General features: G+C 51.9%; 5 protein-coding genes across 5 annotated transcripts; 3 read left to right on the top strand and 2 right to left on the bottom strand.

Moving 5' to 3' along the window:
* Window positions 1–578: 578 nt before the first annotated feature.
* VC83_01431 (uncharacterized protein) lies at window positions 579–2,897 on the top strand. The gene is made up of 4 exons (XM_024465109.1): window positions 579–1,515; window positions 1,568–1,961; window positions 2,011–2,468; window positions 2,542–2,897. The coding sequence occupies exons 1-4, from the start codon at window positions 911–913 to the stop codon at window positions 2,684–2,686; spliced, it is 1,602 nt and encodes a 533-aa protein (XP_024327354.1). The 5' UTR covers window positions 579–910; the 3' UTR covers window positions 2,687–2,897.
* Window positions 2,898–3,040: 143 nt separating this feature from the next.
* Window positions 3,041–5,109, bottom strand: VC83_01430 (uncharacterized protein). The gene is made up of 3 exons (XM_024465108.1): window positions 4,730–5,109; window positions 3,950–4,654; window positions 3,041–3,880 (listed from the first exon to the last, which is right to left on the bottom strand). Exons 1-3 carry the CDS (start codon window positions 4,925–4,927, stop codon window positions 3,092–3,094), a joined length of 1,692 nt encoding a protein of 563 aa, XP_024327380.1. The 5' UTR covers window positions 4,928–5,109; the 3' UTR covers window positions 3,041–3,091.
* A 973-nt stretch (window positions 5,110–6,082) lies between these two features.
* VC83_01429 (uncharacterized protein) lies at window positions 6,083–7,360 on the top strand (the record flags this gene model as incomplete). Its single annotated transcript, XM_024465107.1, has 4 exons — window positions 6,083–6,190; window positions 6,445–6,821; window positions 6,874–6,938; window positions 7,002–7,360. The coding sequence occupies 4 exons, from the start codon at window positions 6,083–6,085 to the stop codon at window positions 7,358–7,360; spliced, it is 909 nt and encodes a 302-aa protein (XP_024327165.1).
* A 3,820-nt stretch (window positions 7,361–11,180) lies between these two features.
* On the top strand, window positions 11,181–14,518 carry VC83_01428 (uncharacterized protein). Its single transcript, XM_024465106.1, has 2 exons — window positions 11,181–11,928; window positions 11,984–14,518. The coding sequence occupies exons 1-2, from the start codon at window positions 11,869–11,871 to the stop codon at window positions 14,246–14,248; spliced, it is 2,325 nt and encodes a 774-aa protein (XP_024327164.1). The 5' UTR covers window positions 11,181–11,868; the 3' UTR covers window positions 14,249–14,518.
* VC83_01426 (uncharacterized protein) lies at window positions 14,519–16,804 on the bottom strand (the record flags this gene model as incomplete). The annotated part of the gene is made up of 2 exons (XM_024465105.1): window positions 14,519–16,207; window positions 16,576–16,804. 2 exons carry the CDS (start codon window positions 16,802–16,804, stop codon window positions 15,327–15,329), a joined length of 1,110 nt encoding a protein of 369 aa, XP_024327300.1. The 3' UTR covers window positions 14,519–15,326.
* Between the last annotated feature and the right edge of the window lie 74 nt (window positions 16,805–16,878).

The following is a 16,878-nucleotide window of genomic DNA, read 5'->3' as shown; positions in this document are numbered from 1 at the left end:
TACTACTACTTCTGTGCCAATAACCTAATTGTTATAACGCTGTCGAGAGGGGCTACTAAGTAGGACTAGAAGCGTCGCTTTCCAATGCTGTAGTTGCTCCTTAGAATCTTTATCACAGTCACGCTTGGCAGCGACGTGTATAAATCCAAATGTTCTCTTCTGTTATCTGGTTTGTGCTGCCAGCTTACCGTGACACGGTATGGGATTTGAGTAAATATGCCCAAGTATGGCTATGTTTCCGACATGCTCCTCCAACATGCAGTCAGACGTGAGGTTTATCATCGCGGCGTAGTTACTCGTCCCGTCAGAAAATGCGTCACCTGGGCTGTCAGTGGACGCCTGGCTTACAGTTGGCTTACTTGCAACGCTTACTTCGAAGTTAGATGTTTGGTATAATAGAAGTCTGATAATACCCACTTAAAATCTATAAGTTACCTCGTTGATATATTATGGAAGAAAGTAATCCTCCCTCTGGAGATATAATAAATGCCAAGTATGAGCTACCCTGGCCTGGCGATCCTACTGGTTAAATTATTTGTCGCCCCCCGAATTTCCAATCCATTCCATCCCCTACTCTTCGACAACCAGGATGCCACAACAAACAACCACAAGAAATCGTGCGAACGAGAATCTTGAATCGTTCGTAGAATGCAACGAACCGATTCTGTGCATGTGATGAACTATTTAGTACTTAAGGAATCCGATATTTGTGCAACAGCAAACGAGTAAGTGTATCCCGACTATACGTCGCTACCCGATTGTGCCTGCCTCGTTGTAGCCTTGTTGTGGAATAAGCAGGCTGCTGTCTACTGTTATTACCACCATTAGAAAAATATCCAGAAGACAGACCCGAGGAGGCAGCAATTCTCATCTCTGAGTTGACTGGAAAGAGTGAATTCAATCTGCAATCATGGACAACAAAGAGAATGGTGCTTCTTCAGGCGCTGAGGAGGTAACCAGCCAGGTTGAAGTCAACGAGCCACTTCGCATTGGTGTCTCCTCAGCCACCAAAGAAGAAGCCGACGACATCACCCCAACTGCCACGCGCAAAACCGCAAGCGCTGCGCCTCCATCCATCACAGTCCCCTCTCTGATCAATGGCATCGAAGAAACCAGCACCTCCACGTTCGCGGTGATAAGCCCCTACACCAACACTCCCTGCTGGAATGCAACCGCTGCAACCCCCTCGGACGCCTTGCGTGCCGTCGAAGCAGCTTCAGCTGCCTTCCCAGCCTGGTCGGCTACCAAGCCTACCGTGCGCCGCGACATCCTCCTCCGCACAGCTGATATCCTTGAAAGCCGCCTCAAGGAAATCTCAGAAATCATGCGCACGGAGATGGGCGCTGATGTGGGAACATCGCAGTTCTTCATCGCCCCGTTTGGTATTCGTATGCTGCGCGATCTTGCAGGACGTATCACGTCGATTTGTGGAAGCGTGCCAGTTGTTGAAGAGGAGGGACAGAGTGCCATTGTTCATAAGGAGCCGATGGGTGTCATTCTCGGCATCGTGCCATGGTATGTCCAGCATCTAAATACTGCTCTGGAGAAGTAATTGCTGATCAAACAGGAATGCGCCATACGTCTTTGGGATCCGCGCCGCCGCCGGCGCACTTGCAGGTGGTAATACCACCATCCTCAAGTCGTCCGATCTTACCCCCCGATGCTACTGGGCTATCGGCCGTGCATTTACCGACGCAGGTCTACCACCAGGATGCCTCAATATCTTAAATTGCCGACCCCAAGACGCCCCCGAGGTCGTAAATACTATGATCGAGCATCCAGCCGTCCGAAAGATAAACTTCACAGGCAGCACAGCTACGGGCCGAAAAATTGCGAGGACATGCGGAGAGAATCTTAAGCCCTGCCTGATGGAGCTTGGAGGCAAGAATAGCGCGATCGTATGCGAAGATGCGAATATTGAGGTGGCAGTGCGGGAAGTACTGGCAGGAACACTCATCAATGTGAGACTCCAATGACATCTATATAATGTGTTTACTGATAATGGAGTAGTCTGGCCAAATCTGCATGTCGACCGACCGAATTCTCGTCCACTCCGCCATCGCGCCAACGTTTATAGGTGCAATTAAAAGTGCCCTCGAGGCAAGCGCTAACCAGTCCTCCGAGCCACCAACACTGGTGTCCACTGCATCAAAGACCCGCGTTCAAGGGATGATCACCGATGCCCTTGCCTCGGGTGCCTATCTTATCCACGGCTTGGTCGATATCGATAGTTCCCCATCTACAAGCGCCACGTCGGTTCGCATGGCACCGATCTTCATCGGTGATGTCGAGGAAAAGTCAGCCCTTTGGCAAGATGAGGCCTTTGCGTCCCTCGCCGCTATCAGGGTTGTTAATTCCGACGCTGATGCTGTTAGGATCGCGAATCAGGGCGGCTACGGGCTCTCGGCCGCGATATTCACTGAAGATCTACGCAAGGGATTTAAGTTGGCAAAGCAGATCGAGTCTGGGTGAGTCACCTGCAATCTTCGTTTTTCTGGAATTGGAGCAAGGGGTCACATCGATACTGACTATGTCTTATAGGGCTGTGCATATCAACAGCATGACAGTTCATGACGAGGTTGTACTTCCATTTGGCGGGGTGAAGAATAGCGGGTGGGGACGCTTCAATGAAAAGCAAGGAATTGAAGAGTTCCTTGTTACTAAGACTGTGACGTGGAAGGACTAGGTGGTCGTGGATGCGAGTCGCTGATACTACAACACGTTATTGTACCTGTGTCGAAGGGTATATGGATCGATTGGCTCGCCCCACATCACGATCTTTGCAGATGCTAGTTTTAGTTCGTGCGGGAGCGGGAGCGGGAGCACTATGATAGCTCCGGGTCCCTGAAATGTCATATTTTAGTGCAATTGAGGATCAACGAACATTATTCTGGCGATGCATCTTGATTTCTAATGTGCTTATGTGACTGTAAGAACCCAGAGAGCTACAAATGAGTTACCCTTCGGCAATGCAGTAATGTTCTGTGCTGAGTACATGGCTATAGACTCCTCTAGTCTAGCCACCACTTTATACCCAATCCCCTGTTGTTTTCCTTCCTCACACCTTATCCAGGTCCACTGAAACAGCAAATCAGCAGCTTCTCATCCTAACAGAGCGGAGTTCCCTCTCCACATCCGCCATATAAATGATACGTGGCTGCTCAATGATTTTCTGGCCATCCTCCGTAACAGCAATCGTGCTGCTAATACGGCTCGTGTACTTCCTGACCTCATGTCCCTTGAGCAACACAATCACCATCAGTCCATCCACCAACAGGACAAACAGAGAACCCATGCCCCACATCCATCCCACACCAACCGCGCCCTGCCACTGCGTGATGATAAACACCGACATCAGCCCAAACGCAATGCGGTACGAGTTCAGCGCCACTGACGCCTCAACAGGTGTCTGCACGAAGCACTCAACAATGTAATTATAGCAAACCGGCAGCGCCAACAGAGCCGCGAACCAGATCACGAAACTCGCGAGTGCCAATACCATGTAGTGGAGGTGCAACTGCAGACCCGCGCCGTAGATAGCAAGGCCGATCGGGAGCAGGAAACCGGGAAGCAGCGTGTTGGCTAGGCGGTACTCGGGGCGCCAGATTCCGCTGACCCGACGCGCGACGGTGAGCGGGATGCGGTCGTTGGAGAGGTAGCCGTAGAGCTGGGCGCTGATTATGCCGGCCCACGCGGTCATGGTGAAGAAGGCGAGTTGGAGGGCGGAGAAGCCGTAGCCGCCCGCGGAGACGGGAGGCATCAGGTAGATCGCGATGGTGGAGGCTTGCATGATGGGGAGGCCGAGGGCGACGAAGACGAAGGTGCCGATGAGGAGGGTGATAGGGGTTATGGTGATTTGGAGGGGGACGATGAAGCGGCGCTTTTGGGGGGGGGGGGCTTGTTAGCATGATTGTTTGTGGGATTGGAGTGCATTTCGAGGGAAACTTACAAACACAGCTGCGCGTTTATCAAGGGTACCTGCCTGAGTCTTGATGCCAGGGAAGAAGGTAGCAACGCGGTTGGCGAGCCAGGCTTTTGGCAGTGGAGGGCGCTGAACGGCATTCGGACCGCGAGTGAAAGTTGTATCCTCGACAAAGACAAAGACGGCAATGGCAGCAGCACCAACGGGTCCGACAGTCCACCAGAACACCTCGCTCCAAGGACCATACTCAGCAATGAAACCACCGAGGGTACCGCCGCCCACAACGGCAAAAATAATCAGCACCTCAAAGATCGCGAAGGCCTTTCCGCGCTGGTGCAGGAAGAACATGTCCATGATATAGCCTGTGCCGAGGGTAGCGGGGATGACACCAAACACGCCGCAGAACGCGCGGGAGATGGCGAATGGGATAAAATCATTGGGACCGGTCATTTTAGCCGCCCAGATCTGGCAGGCTAGGGTTCCAATCAAACTCCAGAAAATGACGGAGCTGCGGCCTACAAGGGCAGCCCAGGGGACCAGGATGAAGGGGCCCAGCATCCAGCCGGCGAGAGCGGCTGCGACGGTGTTGAGCATGTCGGCCTGGGTCCTACCGACATAGTTAGGGATTTGCAGGACGAAGGTCAGCTGGTTAGAATTGGGGGACATCTGGCCGGCAAAGCCCGCGAAGCAGATGCATGCGAAGATAATGATCTTCTTGGTGATGCTCCAGTTCTGTAGATCGAAGGTCAGAATTCAAACCCGCTGCTCGGTAACGTGTTTCAAATCAGTGATCGATCTAGAACTTACTAATGGGTCGTTGGCGTCATCACTTGGTTGAGGGATAAGAATAATAGGAGCGTCGTAGTTCCTAGTCATCATCGTCTTGGGGGCAGCAGTGGCCATGCCCGGCGGGGTGACGGTGGGGGTGAGCGTAGGGGTGACCGTGGATGATCTGGTGAAAATGCCATCTGGGCCAGATGCCTCAGCTGATGGGGGTACAGACATGATTGTAGTACTTGATGAACAAATACGGCTGAGATTGGGGGATCGACAGGAAGCTGGAGGGGGACAAGATGTAGGCAGGAGAAAGCGAGATGTGGAATGCGAGAAGCAGAATGTGTGAAGCAAACTGCAGAAAAGTTGAAGCCGAAAGCTGGAGTTGTGAATTGAAGTGTGGAAGAGGAACGGAATTAAAAGTTTGAAGTTTTAAAAGAAGGGGTTGTGGGTGGTTTGTGGGTGGTGGTGGTGGTGTGATGATTGTAAACATCTTAGTCTTTCTCACCTACGCGTCCCCCTTTGTTGTTCAAGGGCGCCACAGTTTTAACATCTTAGTAACTACAATTTGGAAGAGGGAGACGCCCGATTTCTACTTTTCTCGGCTTGTATTGTGCCGTTTGTAATTGCTATGTGTTTCACTAGGATGGCGGACTTATTCAGCCATGGCGCTCTCAATGGTCGGCACGGGTTTTATACCTGCAAGGTGAAAATCAAGGGTGCTGGTGTGTAGGGATATATCTCAGGGTATTCAAGTGGGAGCGACGCCATCTTGCTCTAGAATATATATTTATTGTCCTGCCAAGGTTTGGATAATTGATGGCCGTTGACTTGGTCGGGTGCTTTAAGTTCATATTCGGCCCGGAGACATAGAAAGGGAATACAAAGGATGATCCTCGTGCACTCACACCGATGATAATATCGTCAATCATTTCATGCCACCTTGCATTTGTTGGGTCACCTTGCTTACTTTATACATGAAAAAATACATCTATATGCAAGAATATGCAATCAAAATGCAGGAAAATCCCAGAAAGCCTTACCGCCGTGTGCGACTCCAGAATCGGTACAACCATACTTTGTTGGCGGCGAAAGTGCCAAACGAGGGCTGAGATGTCGTGTCTACAACAAACCAACTCCCTTGCGTCCCACATCAAACAATGCCGTGCCCCCATCGTATCGGCTTCACAGCGATACTCGACGATCCTCCCGACCCATGAGCGAGTAATCCAGCTCTCCCCATCTACAGCGCATCCGCCCGCCTCCACCATTCCTCGCTGCCGCTGCACCCATATATGACAATCCCCACTGCCGGTTCTCACCAGGGCCCTGGCGCCAGCCATCTATCCTCTAGTTGTTTGAGAGTTCTCTCCAGTTGCCACCACCATGGCGATCAGCGAGAGGGAGTGGAAGATGATCATTATTGTCTCGGTGCTAGTCGGTCTCGCCACCATTTCTGCCATCTTGCGCCTATACGCCCGGTACAAGCTTCGCGTCAGGATTGAGGCGGACGACTATCTCTGCTTTACGGCACTGTTTTTACTATATGGCATGCTAATACAATTAATTCTCTGTGGGTGTGCACTTCGCGAATTGCAGGACACTGGAGCTAATATTTTTTTAATAAAGGGGTTGCCATTGGCGGAAATGGCACTCATATAAAAGATCTCTCTCCCGAAACTCTATTGACTTTTGGCAAGGCGCGTCTCCGTTTCCAAAGGCTCATGGCAGTGCTCTAACCGGCCCAGATCTTCATCGCCAACCAATTCACGTACTTTGTTCTCGTCCCCATTCTCAAAATCTCCTTCATTAGCTTCTATCGCCGCATCTTCTTTACTTCTCACCGCTTCAACGTGGTCTCCTGCACCTTCATCTGTATCATCGGTATTTGGGGCGCTGGCATATTCCTCATCTGCGCCTTGCAGTGTCGGCCACTTCGGGGTTACTGGGATAAGAGCATCGAGGCGCATTGCATCAATGGAAATGTTTTCTTTATTGTGAATCAGGGCTTTAATGTAGTTATGGATTTTGTCATCTTGGCGCTACCGCTGCCGATCATCTTTAACCTGAAGAGGGCATGGCAGGATAAGGTGGCGTTGAGCGGGATCTTTGCTCTTGGTGGATTGTGAGTATCCCATGGCTAACGAGATAAAGAAATGAGCTGATCCATGGTACAGTGTTTGCTTTGCGAGTATTTACCGCATTGTTGTTTTGTTCTATATTGACCCCCAAGACCCAACTCGTAAGTTATTGCCGCTGGAGAGATGCTCTCAATAGCCCACTAGCTAACCGCCATAAACTCCAGATACCGTCTACCGGGCCACCCTCTGGACACATATAGAGCCCTCAGTGGGCCTTATTTGTTCCTGTCTCCCCACAATCCGTGGGCTCTTTCCTGCCTACCGCTGGCACTCGCGGACCTCCCCCTATCCGCCAGATCACCACGACTACATCAATTCTTCCTCGAATAGAGGCGCTGAGCACCTCGTAGCCAGCGACCTGTCAGAGAACTCGGTTTACATCATGATGGAGGATGGGGTGGTGAAGCCAGAGCAGGGTCACGGGTGGGCCGAGGACCGGCATGATATTGAGGAGAATGGGGGAAGGCGCGAGGGAGGGATTGTACGGAGGACAGATACAAAAGTTGTCCAGGGATTGGTATAGGTATTGTTTATGAAGGGAGATTTGTTCCATAGTTTTATACCTTAAATGATGTTATTGTAGAATAGTTAATGACGAAGTAGATGAGGAACGAACCATTTACCGATGACTTGGTTATCAGGTGTGTGCGTATACATCCACCCTGTTTTGTGAATATAAACGCCTAAAACGTATACTTGTTGACACATGGCCAGAGGGTTGTCATGCTAGGCGTAAAGGCAGGGCTAGGAATGCCCTCAAAACACAGAAGTCCACTGTTATAAGATCAGTATAGGCTAGAATGAGTATAGATAGACAATGGCATCATTACCTCAAGGTCGAAGCAAGACTGAATTTGCCAGAGTAAAGCCTTGAGTGTGGGATCTCTGAAGTTGTAGAAGTGTAGATGGTATCTCAAAGGTATGAACTTATATCTCGAATGCTTCTAGGATCTGAATTTGAGGAGAACCTCTCGATCGTATGGCGATTATATTATCAGCGGTGCTGTCGGTAGATCGGCCTTTACGCTAGTATGAGTTTTTTAGAGTCTGATACGTTTCAAGATTCGAGCTCGCTTTTCATTCTCGTAATTTATCCTAATATATATATATATATAACGTGGTTTATCAGTATGTCGGACATATCAGTACCTCGGACACTTTTCCCGAATTTCCTACCCTCTAACTTCACAACGCGTTTTTTCCACCTTTTATTATGTCAGTGATTACCCAAGAAGCAAAAATCATTCTAGCTATCGAGGCTATCCGAACATCAAAAAATCTAAGTCGTCGGAAGGCTGCTAAGCTCTATGAAGTACCTCATTCTACACTCTGCGACAGAATGAACGGCCGAACTACTGTCTACGAACGCCGGCCTGCAATGATGAAATTAACTATACTAGAAGAGGAGGTGGTTATTCGGAATATACTTGATATGGATTCAAGAGGATTTGCACCCCGGCTTGCTGGTGTAGAAGATATGGCAAATTTTATACTCGAATCGCGTGGAGGGAGGCGCGTCGGGAAGCTCTGGGCCCACCGATTTGTACAACGACGTCCAGAATTAAAGACGCGTTTTAATCGCGTTTACGACTTCCAAAGGGCCTTGTGCGAAGATCCTGAACTAATTGGCGCGTGGTTTCGACTAGTGGAAAATATGAGGGCAAAATATGGTGTTTTGGACTGCGACTTCTATAACTTTGACGAAACTGGGTTTATGATGGGTGTGATTTGCCCTGCAATGGTTGTTACCCGTGCAGATCGACTTGGCAGAGGTAAGGCAGTTCAGCCAGGGAATCGGGAATGGGCTACAGCGATTGCTTGTATCAACAGTGACGGCTGGAGTATTCCTCCATTTTTGGTAGTTAAAGGCAAGAATCATCTTGCAAATTGGTATACAGACGGCGGCCTTCCACACAACTGGGTTGTTAAACCGACAAGCAATGGATGGACAAACAATGAGACGGGTCTAGAATGGTTGAAACACTTCGACAAACATACTGCTGTTCGTGCAAGGGGTCCATATCGAATGCTGGTGTTAGACGGGCACGAGAGTCATGAATCGGCCGAGTTCCAAGAGTACTGCAAGGCACACAACATTATAACTCTTGGACTACCTCCCCACTCGTCTCATTTAACTCAGCCACTTGATGTCGGGTGCTTTAGTGTGTTGAAGCGGGCATATGGTCGGCAGATTGAGACCTTCATTAAGGCTCATATCAACCACATTACCAAGGTCGAGTTCTTTCTTGCCTTTAGAGCAGCATATCTGGAATCCATGACAGCCCAAAACGCCCAGTCCGGGTTCCGTGGAGCTGGCTTAGTGCCTTTCGACCCGCAAGCAGTGCTTTCAAAGCTTGACGTGAGGTTACGGACTCCAACTCCCTCTAGACCCTCTACTGCCAACACCAACCCTTGGGTCTCCCAGACCCCTTCCAACCCAACTGAAGCTCTTTCACAAACAACCCTCGTTCGAAATCGAATTGCCCGTCACCAAGGAAGCTCGCCAACTCCACTCTTCGGGACAGTTATTGCATTGGCAAAGGGTACGGAGCGACTAGCACATGAGAACACCCTTCTGTCTGCTGAGGTACGTACCCTTCGAGCAGCCAACGAAGCCCTTAGCAAACGCCGCAGGGCTAAAATGGCTCGTGTCCGTGAAGGAGGTGCACTTATAGTAGAGGATGCACAGGCTATTATCACACAGAAGGATGTGGATGAGCAGGTACGACGCGACGTACGTGCGGTTGGGGGTAGTCGCAAGGAGGGGCAACCGTCTAGGCGATGCTGTGGGATCTGTGGAAAAGCTGGTCATAATGCGCGAACTTGTCAAGAAGCTATAGATATGTCTAGTTCATCTGATTCCGCTTAGTTATAGTTAATTTAATATGTTATGGTTGATTTATTGATATTCAAAGTAGAATGCCAATGAAAAGTGTCCGAGGTACTGATATGTCCAACGTACTGATAAACCACGTTATATATATATTGTTGTGGTAAATCGCTGTGCAGCCTCAAAGGTAGCGTGCATGCTGGTGTTGGCGGTGGCGCATGTCTATCCCAGAAGTCCCCTCCAACTGCGCAAAGAACGTTGCCATTGTACTCGCGAACACTCGCGACACGATGGTACTCAGCTCTACTCAAGTATGCGCATAGGTTTCATAAGCTTCATTCGCAGTTGCCAAAATGTAGTCTTGCTCCCGAGCGACACTTTCTCATTTTATCACTTGTTGGAAGATGGAATGGTCGACATACATACATATATACAAAGGTGTGTGGGAATGGCATGGTCGGCTCCATTATATCCAATGTAGCGGTGGATGGCTATCTTTGCCATCTAGTTGTCCGAGACTCTGCTTAACATGTCTCGGAATTACCTACCACTCACTTTTATCGAGTTTCAATAGTTTTGATATGTAGATGCAGGGCAATATCGCACGTGATGATCAAAACCCAGGTCACCTTATAACCACGTGACCTAATTTCAACTCGACTCCAATTTACTGCGTCGCATCGATAACTTCCCGACTCGTCTCATGTGAAGACATAACAGAACAGACGCGCTCGGCACCATCACAGCGCGTCGACGTCAGCAGCCAGCCTTCCAGTCCTCTAATCGCCTATCCGCATCACAGGATGATGTGCACTCAGCGCTTGTCTATCTTTATCCCCGCCAAACCAGGGCTGGTTGGCCAGCAAGGGGAAGAGGTGGACGTTTCACGATGGCAAGGCGGTGGGGGTGCTTATTGGCGCTGATTTGCTGGGAGTGGAGAGGGGTGTTTCAGGGGGGCTGGTGGGGCGAGGTGTGGTGGGGGTGGATGGAGAAGGGGCTATCGGGGGCTAGTGGAGAGGGGTTTGAGGGTAAGGGTTGTTTGGGTTAGAGGGAGCGGCTTTTTTGTATGGAGGAACGGGGGGAGGGTGGCTGGTGGTGGTGGCTGGTGGTGGCTGGGGGGTGGCAGGGGAGAGAAGAAAAGTTGTACGTCACATATCAGATGTACACAAATGTACCCCGCCATACCTCCAAGCGCTGGGAGTTACTTCTCCTGATTGATCAGCTACATTGTGCATAATCCAACGCCAGCCTGTCAATCTGCATCCACTGCGTCTACTCACACCCACACGTCCGCTAAAGTTCACTAAACCCACTAAAATTCACTCCTCAGACACCCATTTATGTACTGTTACCATTGTGCCTGTGCCTGTGTGTGCCTGTGCCTGTGTGCCTGTGCCTGTCCCTATCCCTATCCCTATCCCTATCCCTGTCCCTGTATCTGCCCCTGTCCCTGTACCCCATCCACACCCCATTGACACGCCTCATTGTCGTCCCTTCTTCTACCAAACCACAATACCAAGCAACAATCATTCATTCACTGCCTTTTTGCGAATCCACTGGCTCCAAAACAAAGCGAGAAAATACCCTCATTCATTCCTTCATCCCATATCGTCGCTCTTTCACATCCCCCCGCTCGTGCTTATATCTATCTCCTGCAAAGTCCTCAAAAAGACGACCTCGATCAAACGACCTCATCACCCACCGCCCCAACAAACCGCCCAGCGACCACTACTTGGCCATCTCATCTCGCCTCTCCCTTTCCTCATACCCGCCCACAGTTGCAACAACAACGAGACGGACGGCTCACTCCCATGCGTCCTCGCCAGTAGACGCGGCTTTCCCGATCCCTCCCCAGCACGACGACGCTTCCCCCGGACATACCCATTTTCCTGTCACGACGCTCGTTCAGCGAATCTATACAACTCTCTTGATCCCACCGAGGATCACTATTCTCGCACAAGTCGGACCCGCAGGCGGATGACCTCTGTGCTGTGACCGACTCGTCGCTTGTTGTAGATAGACCAGATTGTTGACTTGAAGTCGGCACCACCACTTCGTCCAACGACGAAAACCCCCCCGGCGGGAATCAAGATACCCGCTGCACATTCATTCATTCGAGTCAATCGCTCCTTTTGATTTTCAATACCCCATTTTTACTTTCTGGCTGGTCCAGATATTTCAATCTTTGAACATAATTCAAGATGTTGTGCGCACGCAAAAAGGCGAAGGATATTAAGCTGGAGGAGAAGTGGGATTTCATCGTGAGTTGTCCCCTCTCAATTGTTGCTATGTGTCCATGCTAACTGGTATATACAGAGTCTCCAGGATTTCAAGTCATCGTCATTTTTCGAATACCTAGCATATGGATATCTGTGGTTATCACTGGTCATCTCCGTTGCCGTCTACGGCGTCGATACCTTCACTGCCTACAACCTCATCGCCTTAAACAAGTTCACCAGCATCGAACCGGTCATCAAGCTAGACATCTCGAAATGGATCTTTGCCGGATGCATCATTGCGTCGTGGGTCAATGTCATCTACGAGCACATCCGAGCCCATCTGATCATCAGGCGCGGCGCCGTGGCTGAGAGTTACCTCGATTCCCTGGCTGTCCGACTGCAGGCTATTCGCGTCTTTGGCCAAGGTCGTGGCTGGAAGCGCTTCTTGGTCTTCTCGGAGCTGACGAAGAGTAAGAAGGGTGCCGAGTACGTGGCGCTGTTCACCTACTTCTCCTTCCAGTCGTGGATCCGCGTCATCTTCTGCTCAGGACCTAGGCAGGTCATCAATGCCCTGACGCTGAGATCTGTGTACATTGCTGAGCTCGACCCCAAGAACAAGGACGCTGCGACCTCGATTCTGCAGTTCTTCAAGAACTTTGGTATCCTGGCCGACCAGGACAAGAAACAGGCTGTCGTCCTGTCTGGTATGGTCTTCACCCTCGTCATCTGGGTCTTTGCCGCCCTAAGCCTACTGCTCGCCATGCTCTTCTACCTCCTCTTCCTCTGGCACTACATCCCCAACGGCGACGGCGGCTTATCCGGCTACTGCGAGCGTAAGATTAACGGTCGACTCCAAAAGATCGTCAGCGTCAAGATCAACAAGGCCATCGAAGACGAGGAACGCAAGCGCATCAAGGGCAACCAAAAAGCCTTCAAGAACGGCGAAAAGCCCACCCTCGGCCGCCAAGCCACCCTACCCACCCTCTTCGACACCAAAGACGACAAGCTGCCCACCATGCCCATGCTCAACCGCAACGACACCACAACAACCCTCCCCATGTACACCTCCCGCCCCGGCACGCCCTCCTCCCTGCAGCCCAAGCTCCCAGACTTCGAGCTCAGCAACATGGACCAAAAGCGGCCCGTCCCATCGCGCCTCAACACCGCTACATCAGCAAGCAGCTACGGCGCGTCGTCTAGCCTCGTCGCTAATGCGGCTGGTATGGGGTATAGCCGCTCTGGGTCGCCCGCGCCGCCGATGCCGGGTCAGGAGGGGAGCAATGGGGTGCCGTTCCCGGCACCGCAGCGGACGATGACGGGAGGGACGAATGCGAGTCAGGGGAGCAGTTGGGCGCAGCAGCAGAGGGTGCCGCAGCAGTTGAGGAGTGGACCGGCGCCGCTGAAGAGGCAGGGGACGCAGGATTCGTATGGGAGTGGAATGGGTAATGGGAATGGAGGAGGATTTGGACCACCTGCACGACAGATGACGGAGGACTCGTATAACTCGTATAACCCCCCCAGCCGCAACATGACGCCCTTTGACCGCGTTGCGTCTCCTATGGATAGGTCTATGGGCAACAATACACCCTTCGACCGCGTCGGATCCCCAATGGATAGGTCAATGGGTGGTAACACACCACTCGCCCGCATCGCCTCCCCCATGGACCGCTCAATGGGCAACAACACACCCATAACCCGCACCGACTCACCACTCTCCTATACCTCTCGCCCGGGGCAAAACTACACCCCCGCCCCATCGGCACTGTCGCAGGACCCGTACGCTCCTCAGCGCAACAACCAGCAGAGTCAGAATCACGACTCGTATGACCCGTACTCCACCGCCTCACCAACGAGAGCTACGCATGGGAGTGGCATTGCGATGGACGATGAACCGACGTTGCCGAGTTTCGATGCACCTACCATCGTCGCACCACCACGAAGTGATACGCCGTCGAGTCACTACGTGCCGTCCATCGCAAGCATCCGCGGCGCTGGCGACGGGTACGCCCGTCCTGGACCCTCACTAGCGGGACAGAACGGACAAACCCGCTACGGACGCTCGACACCCAGCCAAGGGTCGATTGAGAGCTCGGTGGGGAGACGCACACCGGCGTTTGATACCTCGGATCGCAGTAATGGGAATATGTATGCCTCACAGCAGCAGCAGGGGAGGATGGGGATGGGGGTCGCGCCGCCGACGGGGTCGTATGCGCAGCCGGTGCGTAGTGCGTCCGCGGGGGTGGGACAGCAGCAGCAGTATGCGAGACCGCCGCCGGAGAGGAATATGACGGAGCCTGGTGGGGGTTATAATGCTTATGGTGGCGGAGGTGGTGGTGGTGGGGGAGGGGGGTATAGGCAGTGAGTGAATGAGGGAGAATAGAGAGAAGGAAAGAGGAGAAAGAAAGGGGAGATGGATATCATGAACGAACTGCACCTGGTGCACACACTACTACACTAACTTAACTCTTTGTAAATGAATGAGAGACGGAGAGATTTTTTAAGGGTTTTTTTGAGAGTGCGATTCTAGCGATGGATACATGGATGGATATGGACTAACTGGGGGATTAGGACAGGATAGGAGTAGAGAAAGTGTGTTTTTGACAAGGTGTTTTTTTTTTTTTTTTTTTTTTTGTGGTGACCGTCCGTGTGTGTTGTGTTGTGTAAGCTGTGATTTTTGGTGATAGTTTTGATTGATGACTGTGCCAATCACCACCCCTGACGATCATAGAAAGGGTCTTGTGGTCTAGTGGTATGATTCTCGCTTAGGGTCCACCCTACAGCAATGTTTGCGAGAGGTCCCCGATTCGATCTCGGGCAAGACCCCATTGGTATATTTTTTTGCACCTCCCCTCTCTCCTCTTCCTACCTCACCATTTCCAACTACATCTCGTTCGTTTCCAATTAAATCCGAGATCCTAGGAACACTATTCCATCACGCCGCAAAGAGCTAAGGATGAGAATGCCTCCCTCCCTAACAGCTCATTGCGTACCGCGGGATCGTGCACAGAGCCCGGCAGGAGAGGAAGGAGGAGGAGGATTCGACCGTATGTGGGATTACATCGGACGGGAAGGGAGGGTTGTGAGTGGATGTGAGGAGGGGTGGTGGGGTTGGGTTTATTGTTGTCGATTTGGATTTATTCTTGCTGTCGTTTTACCTTGATTCTTGCCGTCACCGCTTATTTATTTATTCTCACTTGTCGCTTTACATTTATCCTCGCAGTCATTTCGCAGCTATCAGCACCCCCACCCCTCCCCACAGCCACGGACGAGGCGAGACCAGCAAGATATGCATGGCTGAGCCGTTCTTGTAGGTAGTCGTTTATATGTCTATTTATATAGCACATTGTGCATCTCATCTCACCCACTATCCCCGCCCAAACCTCCTATCGCATCCCATCTAACGCCAATGACCTAAACCCCAAACCGAGAAAACAACATACTCACCGCCAATCCATGGTATCCCTCAACCACTCCCTCGCCCCAACCGCTCCCCTCTCCTCCACCTCGCCCTCCCCCTCCAATTCCCTAACAACAGCCCTCTTATCCCCACCCCCCCCCTCATCTCCCCGCCGAGAAAGTGGCGTATCATACCCCATCCTCACCGACCGATTCACCGCCGCCGCCATCAACTCCGCTTGTACCACCTCTAGCGGTTCGTCTGGGTGCGGTACCGCTGCGGATTTGGAACTGGCGGACTTGCTGGATTTAGATGGTGGTGGTGAAGGAAGCGGGTGCGAGATTTGGAAGTTGCACATCGGAAGCCGCAACCCGGAGTGTGCGGGGGGGAACTTGAGGTAGCTCCGTTTTTGGGGACGGGTGGGGTTGAGGTCTATTGGTGTGTCGGGGTCGGGGTGTGGTGAGGAAGGTGGAAGTGCTGAGGTTGGGGAATTGGGTGAGGTTGGTGAGTCCGAAAAGTCGTAGTCTGAGTCCAGCTCACTCATCGAGTCCTGAAAGTCTGAGTCCGAGTCCACATCAATCACCCCCGGCAGTGTTAGGCTTGGGGACCAAGACCGTGGGAAGGCGGTCGTGTGAAACGCTGAGCCGCGAAAGAGGAGGAGGGGTGACGCAAGCGGATCGAGCGTTGAAGGTGGTGAGGAGAAGAGTTCCCTGGTTTTGAGGGTATTGAGTGAGGACATACCAGCGTCGGGGTGCAATGAGGCGATAGCGAGGGGCGAGAAGTCGAAGATGGAATCTGTTGTTACTAACGCGGAGGGATACCTTCCCACTTTCCGCACTGTCAGAACTGAGGTGAGCGCGAGGGCTGTGGCGAGAGAACCTCCTGTGCCTCCGCCGCTGCCGCCGGTTGAAGAGCCATAAATAGCTATCGGCGGGTAGCGGGGGACAGGTTGTGTATAAACCCGTGTCTGCTTAGGGCGCAAGAGAGAGAAGATATGCGTCCATGCGTACAGCAGTTTGTGGAGGGGTTGCGGGAATGGGGAAGGAGGGGGGCAGATGTGAATTGTGGTGTGTGCTTGGGAGAGGAGGGGGAGGGGGGGGGAGGGAGGGGGGGAGGAAGGCGGGGTGGTGGTTATGTAGAGGAGGATTGGGAGGGGGGAGGATGGGGAGGCCGGGGGGTTGTGGATTCTGTGGGGGGTGTTAGAGGGGTTGTTTATTTGGATTTTGGGGGGGAGGGTACTTTATGGTGATGTGAGTACTGACGCCACAGGGCACGTCTACGCGTTCAAATACTGGCTCGTGGAGGACTGAGTAGTTGTTTTTGAATATCCAGCGGCTCGCGGGCCTGCTGAGGCGGTATCCTTGGCGCGTCCATAATATCCTCAGCATTGTTGGTTTCGCAGAGGCAAATATCAAATTCTTGTATGCAGCCGTCCGCAGCAGCATCGCCGTCGCCGTTTTGTCGACGCGATATGTGATAATACTGCCACCAGCCGTCGTGTGGACCCCTGCATTTACACATGGGGCGGCACAGCACTAGAGAACCGTAAACCTTGCCTAAAGCGGCTAAAGCGAACCCTCAGTCAACCAGCTCCC

Source organism: Pseudogymnoascus destructans (genome assembly GCF_001641265.1).
Source record: "Pseudogymnoascus destructans isolate 20631-21 unplaced genomic scaffold scaffold_3, whole genome shotgun sequence".
Taxonomy (NCBI): domain Eukaryota; kingdom Fungi; phylum Ascomycota; class Leotiomycetes; order Thelebolales; family Thelebolaceae; genus Pseudogymnoascus; species Pseudogymnoascus destructans.
Note: the sequence above shows the minus strand (reverse complement) of the source record. Positions and strands in the feature narration are given on the sequence as shown.

Bases quoted from the DNA above. Each gene is read 5' to 3' on its own strand.
- VC83_01431 (XM_024465109.1), top strand. From the start codon at position 911: ATGGACAACAAAGAGAATGGTGCTTCTTCAGGCGCTGAGGAGGTAACC. The intron at 1,516-1,567 runs GTATGTCCAGCA...CTGATCAAACAG, and splicing joins ATTCTCGGCATCGTGCCATG to GAATGCGCCATACGTCTTTG. The intron at 2,469-2,541 runs GTGAGTCACCTG...TATGTCTTATAG, and splicing joins GCAAAGCAGATCGAGTCTGG to GGCTGTGCATATCAACAGCA.
- VC83_01430 (XM_024465108.1), bottom strand. From the start codon at position 4,927: ATGTCTGTACCCCCATCAGCTGAGGCATCTGGCCCAGATGGCATTTTC. The intron at 4,655-4,729 runs GTAAGTTCTAGA...TTCGATCTACAG, and splicing joins ATGACGCCAACGACCCATTA to AACTGGAGCATCACCAAGAA. The intron at 3,881-3,949 runs GTAAGTTTCCCT...CCCCCCCAAAAG, and splicing joins ATAAACGCGCAGCTGTGTTT to CGCCGCTTCATCGTCCCCCT.
- VC83_01428 (XM_024465106.1), top strand. From the start codon at position 11,869: ATGTTGTGCGCACGCAAAAAGGCGAAGGATATTAAGCTGGAGGAGAAG. The intron at 11,929-11,983 runs GTGAGTTGTCCC...TGGTATATACAG, and splicing joins AGGAGAAGTGGGATTTCATC to AGTCTCCAGGATTTCAAGTC.